The sequence below is a fragment of the Triticum aestivum genome, chromosome 5B (genome assembly GCF_018294505.1).
Source record: "Triticum aestivum cultivar Chinese Spring chromosome 5B, IWGSC CS RefSeq v2.1, whole genome shotgun sequence".
In the NCBI taxonomy this organism is placed as follows: domain Eukaryota; kingdom Viridiplantae; phylum Streptophyta; class Magnoliopsida; order Poales; family Poaceae; genus Triticum; species Triticum aestivum.
Window position 1 is genome coordinate 678,636,935 of NC_057807.1, and position 15,440 is coordinate 678,652,374.

The 15,440-nt window shown below is 50.8% G+C and overlaps 1 protein-coding gene and 1 pseudogene across 1 annotated transcript; one reads left to right on the forward strand and one right to left on the reverse strand.

The window, feature by feature from the left end:
* Nucleotides 1–4,214: 4,214 nt before the first annotated feature.
* On the forward strand, nt 4,215–6,111 carry LOC123117606 (uncharacterized). Its single transcript, XM_044538326.1, has 2 exons — nt 4,215–5,486; nt 5,733–6,111. The coding sequence occupies exons 1-2, from the start codon at nt 4,319–4,321 to the stop codon at nt 5,762–5,764; spliced, it is 1,200 nt and encodes a 399-aa protein (XP_044394261.1). The 5' UTR covers nt 4,215–4,318; the 3' UTR covers nt 5,765–6,111.
* Nucleotides 6,112–10,631: 4,520 nt separating this feature from the next.
* LOC123114143 (putative linoleate 9S-lipoxygenase 3) lies at nt 10,632–14,692 on the reverse strand (annotated as a pseudogene).
* Between the last annotated feature and the right edge of the window lie 748 nt (nt 14,693–15,440).

The following is a 15,440-nucleotide window of genomic DNA, read 5'->3' on the forward strand; positions in this document are numbered from 1 at the left end:
ATAAATGGGCCCTGAGAAGGCTGAAAGATATCATGGGCTGGAAACGGCCCAACGGAATAATGAGCCGTTAATGGGTATAAAGTGATACACTGTTCATTACGGGCCAGTTTTACCACGTGACGTTAAGGGGACGAGGATTACTAAGGGCCTCATATGGGCCGAAAGACGTCATGGGCCATACATGGGCCGGAAGTTAAAACAGGCTGGAATTATATTGGATGGCCTAGATGACGCTACTGGGCCTAATTCGGATAGGCCGTAAACGGGCCCTGGGATAGCGGGTTGTAAATGGGCTATATGCGAACAGGCCGTTAACAAGCTTGCCGTGGGCCGGCCCGCCACCTTTTGACCAAGTCAAACGGGCCGATCTTTTCACGCGTATGGGCCTCTGTTGGGTCGTGCCACGCGTCGACGTATCATAGGCGCTTTGGGTTCAATGAGTGGATGACATCTGTCCCAACGGTGAGCCGACACATGTTTCCTCTAGCCAATGATGATTTTACACGTGGAAAATCCCCATTGGTTGGGGCTGTTAACGGGTTATCGGATCCAAAACCGGACCCGATAGCTTAACGGCGTTTCGTTACGGTGGATGCCACGTGTCGGTCACCCTTGACGAAAGCACTTCTGTGACGCGTAATTTATCGTCATGGAAGTGGACACTTCCGTTATGATAATTTCGGTAATGTCATGGAACACTTCTACGACATCACAGGTATGACTATCTTGATTCTGTCATAATTTTTTCATGGATGTACATGCATGACAGAAAACGTGACCTACTGTGACAAACATGTATCATCACGGAAGTGTATTTTTTTGTAGTGATGGCCGCCGCCCCTCCCCTAGGGAAACCCTAGGGCGCCTCCTCCTCTCCCCTTCCTCCTATATATAGTGAGGGAGAGAGAGGGCAGCCGCACCCCTTCCCCTGGCGCAGCCCCTCCCTCCTCCAACACCTCCTCCTCCGTAGTGCTTAGCGAAGCTCTGCTGGAGAACCACGAGCTCCACCGCCACCACGCCGTCGTGCTGCTGGAGCGCTCCCTCAACTTCTCCTCTCCCCTTGCTGGATCAAGAAGGAGGAGACATCCCCGGGCTGTACGTGTGTTGAAGGTGGAGGCGCCGTCCGTTCGGCGCTTGGATCGGATCTTCCGCGATTTGAATCGCCGCGAGTACGACTCCATCAACCACGTTCTTGTAACGCTTCTGCTTAGCGATCTTCAAGGGTATGAAGATGCACCCCCTCTCTCTCGTTGCTAGCATCTCCTAGATTGATCTTGGTGACACGTAGAAATTTTTTGAATTATTACTACGTTCCCCAATAGGCGAGTGCCTCGCCGAAACATGGAAGACCATCAGCATCGACCCGATCACCGGCTCGAACCAGAACGCCGACACGTACTGGAAAAGGACCAAGACAGCGTTCAACGAGCGCAAGTTGGTCGACCCCGATTTCGCCGGCATCCACATGGACCGTGGCGAGAAGGCCATGGCCAACCACTGGGTGACCATCCAAACGGCCTGCAGCAAGTGGCATGGGATTCAAGAGGAGGTCGCGGCTCACCTAGAAAGCGGCGCCAACGTCGAGGGACAGGTCGCCGGCCTAGTTACTCGCCGTGTCCTTCACCGACACCTTTGCCTTGGTTGTGCAGATGGTCCGGATGTTCAACATGTTTCGCCAAGACAACGACTGACCAAGAGTTCAAGTTCCTTCACGTGTTCAGCAGGATTGAGTCGTGCAAGAAATGGACGGAGGTCTGGCTCGCTCTCGCCAAGGCGAAGGACGCCTACAACCCGGACGCGCCTGCCCTGGTGGTGGCAGAAGGGTGCCCTGATGGCAACAAGCAAGCCAAGGCGGTGAGGGACGCGGGTTGCCGAGCGGTTGCAATCGTCGATCGAGTAGTGCATCACCGACACCAAGAGCAACGCCGCCAAGAGGGAGGATAAATCCGATGCGAGGTGGTCGGTGTTGATGACGAAGCAGAACGTCGTCAAGCTCGACCTTCTCAGGACCAACGTCGCCGCGAAGAAGAGGAACACCGGCCTGGCATTCTTTATGGGGGCAGACTTGTCGACGATGGATGAGCAGGTGAAGGCGTGGTACCTGGCAGAGCGTGGCCTCATCTTAAATCAGATGTCGGGACCGGCGGCGACCACCGCTCCTACGCCCACGCCTACGCTGAGCGCGAACTCTGAAGATGTGTCGGCGCCGACTTCGAGCCCGAGCCCCGAAACCATGCCCACGCCGACCCCGAGCCAGAGCTCTGACCCTGCGCGCACGCCCATGCCAACCTCGGCCAACCCTGCGGCAGAGGGGCCTCCCGTCTGATGAGTTCCCATGTCTGCCATTCCTACTCTTTTGTTGCCGGACTTTGGTTATATTCAGTCACCGACCTGTGGCATGATGATCGCCGAACTATGACGTTTTTGGTAGCGGGAAAGTGAACTTTGAATTTATATGCATTTGGGGGCCGAACCCTAGGGGCATGGCTGGTAACTTGATCGCCCCCAGGCGCTGGCAAAACCGCTGGCGCGAACGCCAAAAGTGCTTCGCCAGGTGAGCTGGGGGCCAAACGGCTGGAGATGCTCTAAGGAGCCCCCAAGAACACCACCGAACCAAAAAAGTTGGTGTCTTGGGGGTCATCCGTCGAAATATGGGGGCATGTAGAGGGCATATTCCCAGTCACACCCCACCCGAAGCAAAAGTTTGTGAGGAGAATGATTAAGTGGGCCAAGAAAAAGAAGACGTGTGGCGACACGATTCGCCGAAACTTCCGCCAGCGCCCCCAAGAGGCCCTCAACGCGTTGGGTTTCGCCTGGTTTTGCCGGCACTATTTCGACGTCCTGGGGGGCGCTGGGGACGTGACTGGGCCGTTTTTTGGCAAAAAGCGCCGTCTAAGCTTAAAACCGAGCCTAAAAAGGTGTCCTGAGGCGTCCTGAGAGCATCTCCAACAGCCACGCAACACAAGGCGCGCTAAAAGTCAGAATATAGCGCCGGGTGAGCCAGGTTTTGCGCGCGTTGGTGCGCTGGCTCCAGCGGCCGCCGCAAAATAAAGCGCGCCTGAGCCGCTCCACCAGGCGCGCTATATTTCAAAAAAAATTTCTTGTGAAGTGATTCGATACATATTTGGTTTCGATATTACAAATATGGAGATAGTTCGGGACATAGCCTGCTTCTATGATACAAAATGCGTAGATAGTTCATAGTCTTCTCCTACAATAGATAATTTATATAGTTCTACGATACAAAAAAAAATGAAAAACTACTACTACTCGTCATTCTCCGACTCGAACTCTGCCTCGGTGATGTCCTCCTCCGACTTCGGAGCGTATGCGTCAAGGAACCGCTCGTCGCGGGAGTCCCAGGACGACGCATCTCCTAGCGCGATGTTGTATTTAGCGACCGCCTTCCGCGTTCGCTTGTCCTCGCGATAGGCGGCTCGCTCCTTCCTCCTCTCCTCTCTCTCTCTCCGCCCTCCTCTCGGCGAAGAACTGTTCCTCGTTGATAATATCTTGCGGGAAGCGTTGCCTCCATAGCGCCATGGATTCCTCGTCCATCTCGGCCAGGCTGAGACGGCGCTCTCGCCTCCGGTTTCTGCGCCGATCCTCGTCGGTGATAAGCCGTGGGAAAGGCGCCAACTCCTGTGCCCGCTCCCGCGTCGCCATGTCGGTGAAGTTCATGTCCCAATGGGACCGCCGAAGGCGCCACGCCGCAGCGTCGTACGCGCGGGCGCCATCCTGGGCGGTGTCGAAGGTTCTGAGGCTGAGGCGCACGTCGCCGCCCAACCGGATCGAGGCGGAGTAGGTGCCGGACGAACGCACGCGGACGCCGCGGTAGTTCGAACCTCCCCGGCGGCGAGGCGTCATGGTGGCGCGATGGTGTCGTGTCAGCGTCGAGGAGAGAAAGCGCTAGAGGGAGCGAGAGAGAGCGGCAGAGGGCGCTGCAATTTATAGGCGCGCCGGACGCGGTGCGCCAAATCTAGCGTGCGAGCTGCCGCCTTTTCCCCCAGGCGCGCAATCGTTTCCCGCGCGCTAACTTTCCGCCACCGCTGGAGCGTGCGAAAACGTCCCGCGCGCGTTTTTTTGACGTGGCTGTTGGAGATGCTCTGAGGGACGGTTGGAGATGCTCTAACGAAACCCAAGCATCCAAGCAGCACAAATTAGCCGCCGGCGACGCACGCTATGGCAGCCACTCTCCTGGCCCCACCTGTCGGAAACCCCACGCCGAGCTGGTTGAACCGAACCGTGGGAGCAACCGCCTTCCCCCTCACAACACGGCTCAAAAATTCCCCTCCCGAAATCCTCGCCGCTCCCACCGACCATGCCGCCGCCGCCGCCGGTACCATCGCTGCTGGACGAGCTCCTCGAGGAGATCTTCCTCCGCCTCCCGCCGGGCGAGCCAGAGCACCTCGCGCGCGCCTCCCTCGCCAGCAAGCTCTGGCTCGGCCGCCTCACCGGCCCTCGCTTCCGCGGCCGCTACCGTGAGCGCCATGGACCTCCCCCCATGCTGGGCTTCCTTCATACCTGGCTGGAGGGCTGCGGCCCGGAGGGAAAAGATCCCGTCCCGGACTTCACACTCACCACGAAATTCGGCGCGCGCGTCCCCGACGATGACGACTGCGGGTACCACAAGTACGATGCGTGGGACTGCCGCCATGGCCGCGTTCTCCTTGGGGACGAGAACATGTTGCCCATCGCGGTCGTCGTCTGGGACCCCATGACGGGCCGCCGGAAGGACCTGCCGGAGCCCGACCTAGTGAACGACAGCTATGGGGCCGCGGTGCTCTGCGCCGTGCCTGGCTGCGACCACGGCGCGTGTCACGCCGGCCCCTTCGAGGTCGTCTTTGTTGGCCTGGGCATGCGTGAAGACGATGGTGCCGGATGCGTTGCGCAGGCGTGCGTGTCGTTGCCGGACACCGGTGACTGGAGCATGCCGTGCCCTATATTTGATCACCATCACTGGGGCGAGCCGTGCTCTGGTCTTCATCTTGAAGCCGACGCATTCGTCGACCGAATGCCCCCTGTCCTCGTCAAAGAAGCAGTTCACTTCATGCTTGTGTATGCTCGTGATGGCCATGTAGAAATTCTCAAGTACGACTTGAGATGTAGTTGCTTATCACTGGTTGATGTGCCGCTTGTGGGGCCTGGCATTTACGGTGCCGCTATCCTCATGGCGATGCAGGATGGCAGTTTGGGGTTTGCACATGTGGATGGGTTAACCCTCTACATCTGGTCCAGAGAAATGGATTTCAACAGAGCTGGGTCATGGAGTGAACGTACAATTATCGATCTCAGGAATCTTCTCCCCATCCAAAATCCCGAGGAAAGACTTAGACTGATTGGATCCGTTGAGGGCAGTGATACCGTTTTCGTGACCACAGACCTGGGAATCTACGAGATGAATGTCAAGTCACAGCGATGGAAGGAGATATGGAAGAGCGAGGAATTTCGTGCTTTGATTCCATACATGAGTTTCTACAATCCACAAGGTACTATAGCTGTATCTATATGTCTTTTTTTTTGTGATTTAGGGAACAAAATGTTAATTAATACTCCATATAAGTTTGTGGAACAAACAAAACAATGAATCTCTAATCAGATATAAAGTTACATTTCAAATGTTCCTGACCAAACTTTGGGTGCTAATACAACAAATTGTGCTTACTTAATTGGCAATTTATATAGTATCATGGCATCACCTTTTTGGAATCACACCGACAAATCTATGTTTGCAGAAAGGGTGATGCCCTGTGACGCGGCACATTGACAAGGTATGGTTGAATATGCCTAAGGTTAGAAGGCCACTCTCATCAAGAAAAAAGATGACAAGCTTGGAGGCGACAGGGGTCTTGTGATGAATTATGTCTATTCAGTAGCACTTTTGGTTCAGCTTGGAGGCGACAAGGGTCTTGTGATGAATTATGTCACTATTCAGTAGCCCTTTTGGTTCAGTGGTGCTTGCTTGATTTCTCACATTGTTTTTTCGCTTTTGTCAGTAAGTTTGATAGTTTCCCCATGTCGTTGGAGTGCGTAAGTTAGTGAATGGAGTATATATCTTGTAATGAACCTCCGATTCTTGCAGCTGCAGTAGGAACTACATGCCCCGTTGTTTAATTTGCTTGAAAATGCATCTGCAGACAGTAGCCTTTTAAGTCCATTTTGACAGTTTGCTTTCCCAACTCTCTAAATTCATCTCTCAAAAGGAGTACCTTCGAACTTCGATGAGTTGATAATAATGGCATGTCTATAGCTAGTCGTTTGTCTCGCTCTAGAGAAGTAGAGATGATGACGGTTTCTGCATGCTGGCTCACTAATATGCCTTAATTAATTTTGTGAATTTAGTTAGTGTTCTCTTTTTAGCAAAGCAAAGTTACTGACTGAGTGACGGTTATAAGATGTAAACTGAATCTTGAGCTATATGTTCGGGGAACTACAGATATGGGGATTTATTGCTGCCTGAAGATCTTGTAAGGTTTTATTCTGCTTCAGTAGCTCCAGAAAACTGCAGGGAAGATCTTGAGTAGTAGTTCATTATTTGTTGCACATGTTTGGCCTACAGTGCGCATACTAGTAAACTGCAATGTCCATGTAGTGAGATGAAGATGTTCATATGCTTGGTCAGACTGCAATGCTACAATGATCATTGCAGTTGTTTTTGATGCATTATAATTTCCAGTTTGATTTCACAGATTTTCCTTCTTAGATAAGATCTTTTACTAAAAATCATGAACACACATTTCTCTATGTTTTTCTGTACCTAAATACATGAAAGAAGTATGGTTCTATTCCAAATGTCTCATAGCTAGTTAATCTTGTACATCCTTCATGGGAAAAACGGATTCTCTTTTAAGTTGGCTGTTTTTCTGCATACACATGTCCCTCATATTCGGGTCTACTTAGCGCGCATTGCTACATAATTGCTATACTGGGTATATATGAGGCTTCAGTGAGATATCATATCCATTATGGCATAGGGCTGCTAATGCATTTTTTTTTTCTTCAAGTTCTATATCACGCACATCGACAATGGTTGAGTATGCTGAAGGGCTGGGTGCTCGACAAGGATTTGCTGAACGCCTGAACCCAAGCTTGCTTGGACAGTTTTTCAAGTTTCAAAATGTTCTAAAAAGAATCGCTCATGACTCATGTACATAGGGTAGTATAGCATTTATGTGGAAATTTTTGTGATAAAAGTTTGCTAATTTGTATTTATATAAAATGTATATGCACGATTTCTGTCGAGAATTTTGACTTCTGCAAGATTGATAATTTTCTTGTGGCGTCCGTAAGGGTGATCGTATATGTATCTGCATACAGTGCCATTTTAAAAACTGTATACTTTGCTCTCCTAGCTTTGGTCCAATCTCTAAAATTCTCTCCCAAAGGAGGTTCGGATGACCAGCTGAGATATGAGGGCTTGTCCTGAGCTAGAATTTTCTGCTGCTCAAGAGATGATGATGTCTTGTGCATGGCTTGATTATGCTTAATTAAAACCAAAGTAGACTACATGTCAGGTGTTGTTACTGCAGCGAATTCGTACTTTTTGAGCAAAATAATATTACTGCAGTACTTTTGCGGTTGTTTCTAGTTGTCATTTTTTTTCCTGTTGTAAATTGTTACTGGCACTTGTTACCAAGATTATGAATGCAAATTCATGTTCCTGTAGTAATATTAAAACCATCCTTTAATGCTTAGTTATATTTACTGTTTGACAGATTCATGGTGCTGCAATAACTCAAGGCAGAGCATGGCCAAGCTGGCATGTTACTACCATAGAGGTACGCAAATCTGTAGGTGTACTTTGGTTTTTTGTTCCTGATTTCAGATTGTGGCTTCGGCATTGTTCTGCTTCTTACATACTCTGCTTAATCCAGTTTTACTCAGTTTAGAGTACTCCGAAGTTACTCTGTCTTGAGTAACCACAAAATCAAAAAGTGCTTGAAAGCTCCAACTATTGAGTCCAGCTGGCTTCAAAAGCAACACGTGCCACCCAAGCCTAAAATTATACAACTTGGACCAGTTCTGACGCATGTTTGTGCATCCATGCTTATTCAGTTGGTCTTTGTCTGTCTGGTAAATTAAAACTGTTTCATGAGCATGCCGCCAGGCAATAAATTTTATTGAATCTATGAAACTAGATTAGAATCAGACTAAAGCCATTTGATCATTACATAGGCAATAGCTTGTTTTGTTTACTGTTGCATATGCTTCTTTTTGTTTACTTGGTCAAGCAAGCACACTGGGGAAGTATACTGCAACTCTTCCACCAAACAGTAAACAAAACAGGGTTGTAGTCGTCGTCGTCGTCGTCGTCTAACTAGCTAGCTATTGGGTTATGCACTAGCTAGCTAGCGAGGAATAGCTCTTTGATAGATGGTCTACTAGAGCCTATCTGGTGTTGTCTATGCCTTATGGTGTAATTGGCTTCTTTGCCACTTCTTCTATGAAATTAATACGCTGTTCCATGACGTATTCTTGAAAAAAAAATCACAACCTGGTTGAATTTGCCGTTGAAGGCACTGATTTTTTTTGGATACAACTGATGTCGCCTACGCTTGAAAATTGCCACGCGCCATTCTACAGGGACACATATACTAAGCAAGTAGTAGGTCTATTTCGTGCTCATTTTGCCTAATTTGGAAAAATAATATAACCACCACTCGCTTTGCTTGGCGTTATTTCACTTGACCGGCAAGTTCATCATAGTGCCTATTTTTACATGCAATTTCAATGTGATAGCCTTACTTGCAATTTCTGGCTGAATTGATGTCGACAACATATGATCAATGGATCTCCTTTTATTTTATTGATTATTGAAATCGCAAAGAAAAATAGAGAGTCTGATGAAATCACAAAGAAAAATTAACAGCAAACTCATTGATTTTTTTCCCGCAAATAAAAACTATCGGTTTCTTAGGACAAAAACTCATCTATTTTTTTCTCTCTAATCTTTTTCAGAACATTTCTTCCATAATGCTTTGTCTTTCCCTACCACTAGTAGAAAACATGGCTTTGGTTGAGGCCAGGATAAGGGCATTAATCCCGGTTCACTCACGAACCGGGACCAAAGGGTGCATCAGTCCCGGTTCGTGAAGCCAGGGCGCCGGCCGGGCCTCGGGGCCATTGGTCCCGGTTCGTCTGACCCCTTTGGTCCCGGTTCCAGACACGAACCGAGACCAATGGGCCTCGCTCCTGGCCCAGCACCTTTAGTCCCGGTTTGTGGCTGGAACCGGGACCAAAGGTTGTCCTTTAGTCCCGGTTTAAGCCACAAACCGGGACTAAAGAGAAGCCTATATATACCCCCGCAATGCCACGACCAAACAGGGTTTATTAAGGGTCGTGGTATTGCGGAAAACTTCATACATGCCACAAACATTGTCCAAACTTGCTATAAAAGAAAATTACCCGGCATTGTTTTCAAACTTGACTTCCACAAAGCGTTCGACTCGGTGTCTTGGGATGCCGTGTCTTCGATCATGCGCGCTAAAGCGTTTCCTCCTCTCTGGCGTAACTGGGTGGACAATCTAAACTGGTCTAGCAACTCTGCCATCCTCCTAAATGGTAAACCAGGGCCTTCGTTCAAGTGCCGCAGGGGTTTGCGGCAGGGCGACCCGCTCTCCTTATTATATCCTAGTCGCCGATGTTCTAAAATGCTTGATCATTCAAGCCTCTTACGAAGGCCTTCTATCCCACCCCATTCAAAATAAGTGAAACATCGATTCTATTTCTTTGCAATGTTCACATTCCTAAGGTTTAGATATCCCTTTTTCTCAAATTATCCCTGGTCATTATCTTATTCTGAGACAACAACCACAAGAATTGTATCCTGGGTGGAACTTTCAAAGACCAAACCGCATGCGGAAAAATTGGTTGAACACGTCGAAAGTTAATAACAGCCTACAAGGATTTAGATGAGTAGGGGCACCATTAGATTCATATTTCCATAACAAGGTGTCCTCCTCATCTACCAAAGTAACAGATTGGACCAAAGCCTCCAGCTCATACTACTGTTCCATCAGTTCAACATTATAGTTTCTTCTAAAAACTGCATTTGATTTGACAACCATCCCAGACATTAGGTACAACCTTTCCATGTTCCTTAACTAGGAAATATAAATCGCATAACTGAGTTGCCATGGGAGAGTTACCGAACCGAACATCTTCCAGAATCTCACTTGCTTCCTGTTACCTGCTTTTCATTGATAACCTAAAATAACAGCCTTAGATGCCCGCATAATCCCTTTCCAAAATTTGGAAGGTTGGGCATCATGACAACACAGAATGTTGGGATCTCTGGTACTAAATTTAGCCCCAAAGAGAACCTTCAACCTGAATAAACCTCTTAATGAATGATCCCATCAGACAAACATTTTAAGTCCTGAAGGTTAGGCACCCCCTGAACCACCAAACTCTTTTTTCATACCAAGAGATGGCCAGTTAGCAAGATGATTTTTCTGACCCCCAGGAGGATCACTCCAAAGGAAATTAGCATCTGAGTATTTATTTATCAGATTTCATGCTCACTTATGGAACTTAATGTTTGATGTCATATGTAGTATCACCGGCTTATGTTTTCTTTTCTTTGTTTTCTTGTCTGTAAGCAAGAAATTAGTTTCTGTCGAGTTTCAGTCAAATGATATCAAAGAAGTATCTCATTTTTTTATTAAAAAAGGTCGGATACAATTTGGGAAACTTGAACTTGGACCAAAAAAACAGAGGTAACATATAGGAGCTTAAAACGCCCAAGCCGAAGACTATAACAATACCGGAGGGTTGGACTATATTTTGACAAACAGAGCATCACAACATAGATCTTATTATTGGGAAAAAGAAGGGAAATTTTCTCTAAACGACGATGCATTAACCAGTAGGCAGTAGCCAGCTGCGCTTCCGCGTGTAAATCGGATCCGTCGTGCACGCATTATTGCCTTATTGAGGTCATGGCAAGCATGCACAGACAGAACTCCCACACTAGCTAGTTCGGGTGCAAGCAGAGATGGACCTCCTCGATCAGATGGAGATGCTGTTTGGGATGCCCTTGGCCGAGAGCCCCACGGCCTCGCCCGTGTGGTCGGAGGTGTTGGGGAAGAGCAGCATGTATGGGAATTTGGCCGGCCCGATGCGGTTCTTCAGCCGCGAATCTTTGTTCCTGTCGTCCACCTGCTTTTCAATGCCCACCAGTCTGGCCCCGAACCGCTTGAACGCCTCGAGTGCCTTGGCGTCTGATGTCCACGCCGGCGTGTCACGCTGACCCAGGTACACCTCGTCGGAGGAGTGCTTGGAGAGGATCTCCATCAGCGAGATGCCCACCAGGGCCTGGAACAGGCTGGTGATGGTGTGGATGAAGGCCAGCTCCGGGTTGTCCCTCAGCTCCGCGTACTCCGTGCTGCCCGGCGCCGGCATCGGTCGGCGGCTCATCGACGGCTTGTTGGGGTGGTAGCCTGAGTACGCGTACTGCCCGAAATTGACGGCCGCGTGGAGCGCCGACCCTATCCAGATGATGGTGGCGCAGGCCTTGATCAGCTCCGCCACTGTCTGCATCTTGGGCCACCACGCCGCATCCTTGAGGTCGCCGTGTCCGACCTCCCGCACCTCCTTCCACCATGCTTGTAGCTCCACGTCTCCCTGCAGCACGCTATCGTTGGGGTAGTAGATGCTCAGGTAGTCTGCTACCCACTGCTCGATCGCATGCCAGACGGCGAGCCCGTCCGCCGCGTACGGGTAGTCCTCGATCAGCAGCCGCACCTTGTGCGGGCTCGATGGGTCCTCCACTGCCATGCCCCTGCATTAACAAGATCATTACTACTACCACGGTCCACATCAGTCGACATTGACGACCGGTCATCGGAAATTAATAATCGAACCTCTTGATTAGATCGTCGGGCAGAGCTTGTTCGGTGAAGTTCCAGTTCTTGTAGACCATGGAAGACATGGGCATCGCGTGCTTGCCCGGGAACACGGTCATCTCGATGACGCCGTTGGCGTTGATGAGCAAGCCCCGGGCCTTGGCGTTAATGTTCATCGTGTCGCGGTAGTGCGGGTGCAGGAGCTTGTGCACCGGGTGGGTCACGCTGAGCTGCCTGTTAGTCGCGATGACAAAGGGCTCCATCACCGCGTGCGTGTTGAGCCAGTGGCTGATGAGCTGATGCCAGCCGTAGTCGTTCACGGCGACGTAGGCCTTGGCGAGCTGCCATATCCAGCCCTCGACGCCGGTGTCCTCAGGCGTGTACACGGTGCTCTCCGCGGTGGTCAGGTCGCCCTGGAGCCGGGGCGAGCTGAGCTAGATGGCGACCGGCGCGAGCGTGCCGTTCCCTCGCAGGAAGAGCAGGGTCCTGGTGGCGTACACGAAGCTGCCCTCGAGCTTGTTGATGTTGATGAGGAACGGCATCAGGTTGTCGTGCTGGTCCACGATGTAGAGCCTGTTGCTGGTGAGCGCCTGGTGCACGGTGAGGCCCTCGAGTCGCTCGCCGATGTGCGCCTCGGTGATGGTGCTGGTGTGGTCGCCGTACTTGCTAGGATCCAGAGTGCTCTTGGGAGGGAACTCCTGCACTCACGGACGCACGCACGCGGTTGAGTACATATATATATGGATGGATGGATGGATTGGTTGATTGTTGAGTTGACTTACGGTGAGGCGTTTGATCATCAAGGGGTTGACGCCGGCCAGCATCTCCCTCGCGAACTCATCATCGGTCATCCATGCTTTCTCGTCCTCTTTGCGATCCCAATTACAGTAGCATTCCAGAATAATGGAATAAGTGCATATATATATATCCGGTTTAATTAACCATAAATTAATTTTCTAGCTACCTAAATATTACTGGAGTAATAACAAGCGTTTGTTTTAGGTAGGTATATGTAGTGTAGTAGGAGTATAGTATAGTTATAGTACGTACCGTTGATGATGTGCGGCCTGGGGAGCTTGAGCTTGTATAAGCAGTCGTCTAGGGCCATGGGGGTGATGAGGTCCTTGACGAGCTGGAGCTGGAGCTGGGCCGGGATGTTGCCCTCCTCCTCGACGACCGGGATGTTGCGCACCTCGATGCCGTCCTTGTAGAGCTTGAGGATGTCAGCGAAGGTGTCCAACTCGCCCTTGGTGTCGTCGAGCAGCGTGCAGACGATCGGCATGATGGTGCCCACCAGCGCCGTGATGGTGTTGTCCCGAAAGTCGTCAGCCTTGAGGTGCCCGAACTGCTCGTCACGTGGCACGTAGACGGTCTCCCCCCGGCTCTCGTGGTCGGGCTCTGCACCATGATCGACATGCCATATATGCGGCTCGGTCGTCAGATCAAGTACACGTCGGTCAATACCCATATAGTTACGGGGAGAAAGAAAGGAAGGGAGACGCACTGTTGGGCGAGGGCTTCCGGCCGGTTCGGCCGCGGCGCGGGTAGGGGAGGTCCTCGGAGCCACCGAGGACGTCGCGCGAGGTCGTTGTAGACGTCGTAGCGGTAGACGCGGTCGTGTTCCTCGTAGGGCCCCTCCTGCTGCTTGTCGTCGCCCCTCAAGTTCCGGAGCTCGTCGTCGCGGTATGGCTTGAGCGCGGCCGGCATCTGGTGCGGCAGGTACGTCTGCGTGCGTACGTGCACAACGGACCGGGCCACCTCTTGGTTAGACAATGAGCTATATATAGCAAAGCAAGCAAAATGCATGGAGTACTCACGTCGTTGGCGAAGAAGACGCGGTTGTAGCTGTACTTGGCCTGCGGGTAGACCCAGGAGTTGGCGACGAAGACGACGGCGCCGCCGTGGCCGGGCACGTCGTGGAGGGTGATGGTCTTGAGGTAGAACTCGGTGTCGCTGTTGTTCTTGACGATGATGGCGCCCGGCACGCCCAGCTCCATGGACCAGTTGAAGGTCACCTCGAACCTCTCCTCGCTCAGCAGGCTCTTCTTCAGGAGGAGACACGGCTCCAGGTTCGCCTCCTCGCCCACCTCCCCGCGGCTCGCCTTGCCTGCAGCTGCACCACACCACGTACAAATATAACATGTTCTCAATATAAACTGTACACGGACCGAATGTGTTTATATTCATCCGAATAAGAAAAATGTTACAACATCTTACAATAATGAGCCCGAGGGATTACTTTGAAATGAAAAAAGTGCGCGTGCGTGCACTGTGGCTGTGCGGTGGGTTAAAGGGAGTGGTGAGTGCTCACCCCGGCCGCGAAGGGTGGAGCTGATGAGCTGGCAGGTGACTCCGCCGCCGAAGAGCTCCGTGTCGGTGCCGCCGTCCATGGCGGTGCCATGGAAGTCGTGGAAGTCGAGCGCCTTCTTAGGGATGAGGACCAAGGAGCCCTTGAGCCCCCCTGCCCCGGGCACCATGCCGCCAGCGCTCAACATCTTGGTTCGAATCGAAAAGGGGACACGCACGTACGTGCTCTGGTGCTGTGTGTGGCTAAGGGCAATGAGAGGGATGGAGGGAGGGTGTGTGAGAGCTCCAAGATCAACCGGGTGGCTATTTATAGATGCACATCACATGCACGAGATGGGTGGTGTGAGCAGAGCACGGTGGACAGTGGCCAATCGATTTGATTATTTAGAGGATCTCAGGAAAATATCTCAACAAGTTGTACTACCACAAGCATGCACCCTGATGCATGGCATGGGCTGATTATCGAGACACAAATGCATACGCTGAGGCACGTGGGGGATGTCTGGACTCTGGAGTGACCATCGTCACACACACACACACACCCAAAAAATCTTTCTTTGTCACGTCCATCCCGTCTGTTTTACACTTCACGTGTTGATAAGCTTGAAAAGTAATACTCACTCCGTTCTATAATGTAGTGCTATAGATTTTTTTCTAAAAGTCAAGCATCACGTCTGGACTCTGGAGTGACCATCATCACACAAAAAGAAAATTCTTTCCTGCGACGTCCGTCCCATCTGTTTTACACTTCACGCATTGATAAGCTTGGAGATCATCAAATTTTAGTTGGAATTTCTCGACCAGTGGCGGAGGCTCGCCACAATAACACATGGATTTCGGACCTCTGGGCACCCCTTCTATGCACCCGCTGGCTGAACATCTCCAGCTATGGCAGGAGATCTCTAAGGACCCTCCCCTATTAGAGGATGACGATGCATTTTGATGGAGACTTGCGTCTAATGGTACATGCGCCCCGCCAGCTCGTCATATTCGCCGGCCTTCTTCTTCGGCGCAGCGCAAGTTGATTATGCGCGAGCTCTCTGGAAGAATATTGCTCTGCGAAAAGAGAAATGTTTTACTCGGCTCTTCCTTCACTACAGGTGTTGGACTGTAGACAGACCTTAGAGGAGGCGTTACCGAGACTCAACAAAAGGCCCCCTTTGTGACCAGCTGCCCGACTCGATTGATCACCTCATGATCACTCGCCCAATTTCTAGGGAGGTATGTTTCATTATCCTAAATCAGATGGGATTTTTTCATCTCACCCCTACGGTCAATGATGCTATTAGA

What these genes read in the sequence shown, in the direction of transcription:
- LOC123117606 (XM_044538326.1), top strand. Translation starts at nt 4,319, where the DNA reads ATGCCGCCGCCGCCGCCGGTACCATCGCTGCTGGACGAGCTCCTCGAG. An exon ending in GAGTTTCTACAATCCACAAG is followed by an intron (nt 5,487 to 5,732) that starts GTACTATAGCTG and finishes CTATGTTTGCAG; the next exon opens with AAAGGGTGATGCCCTGTGAC.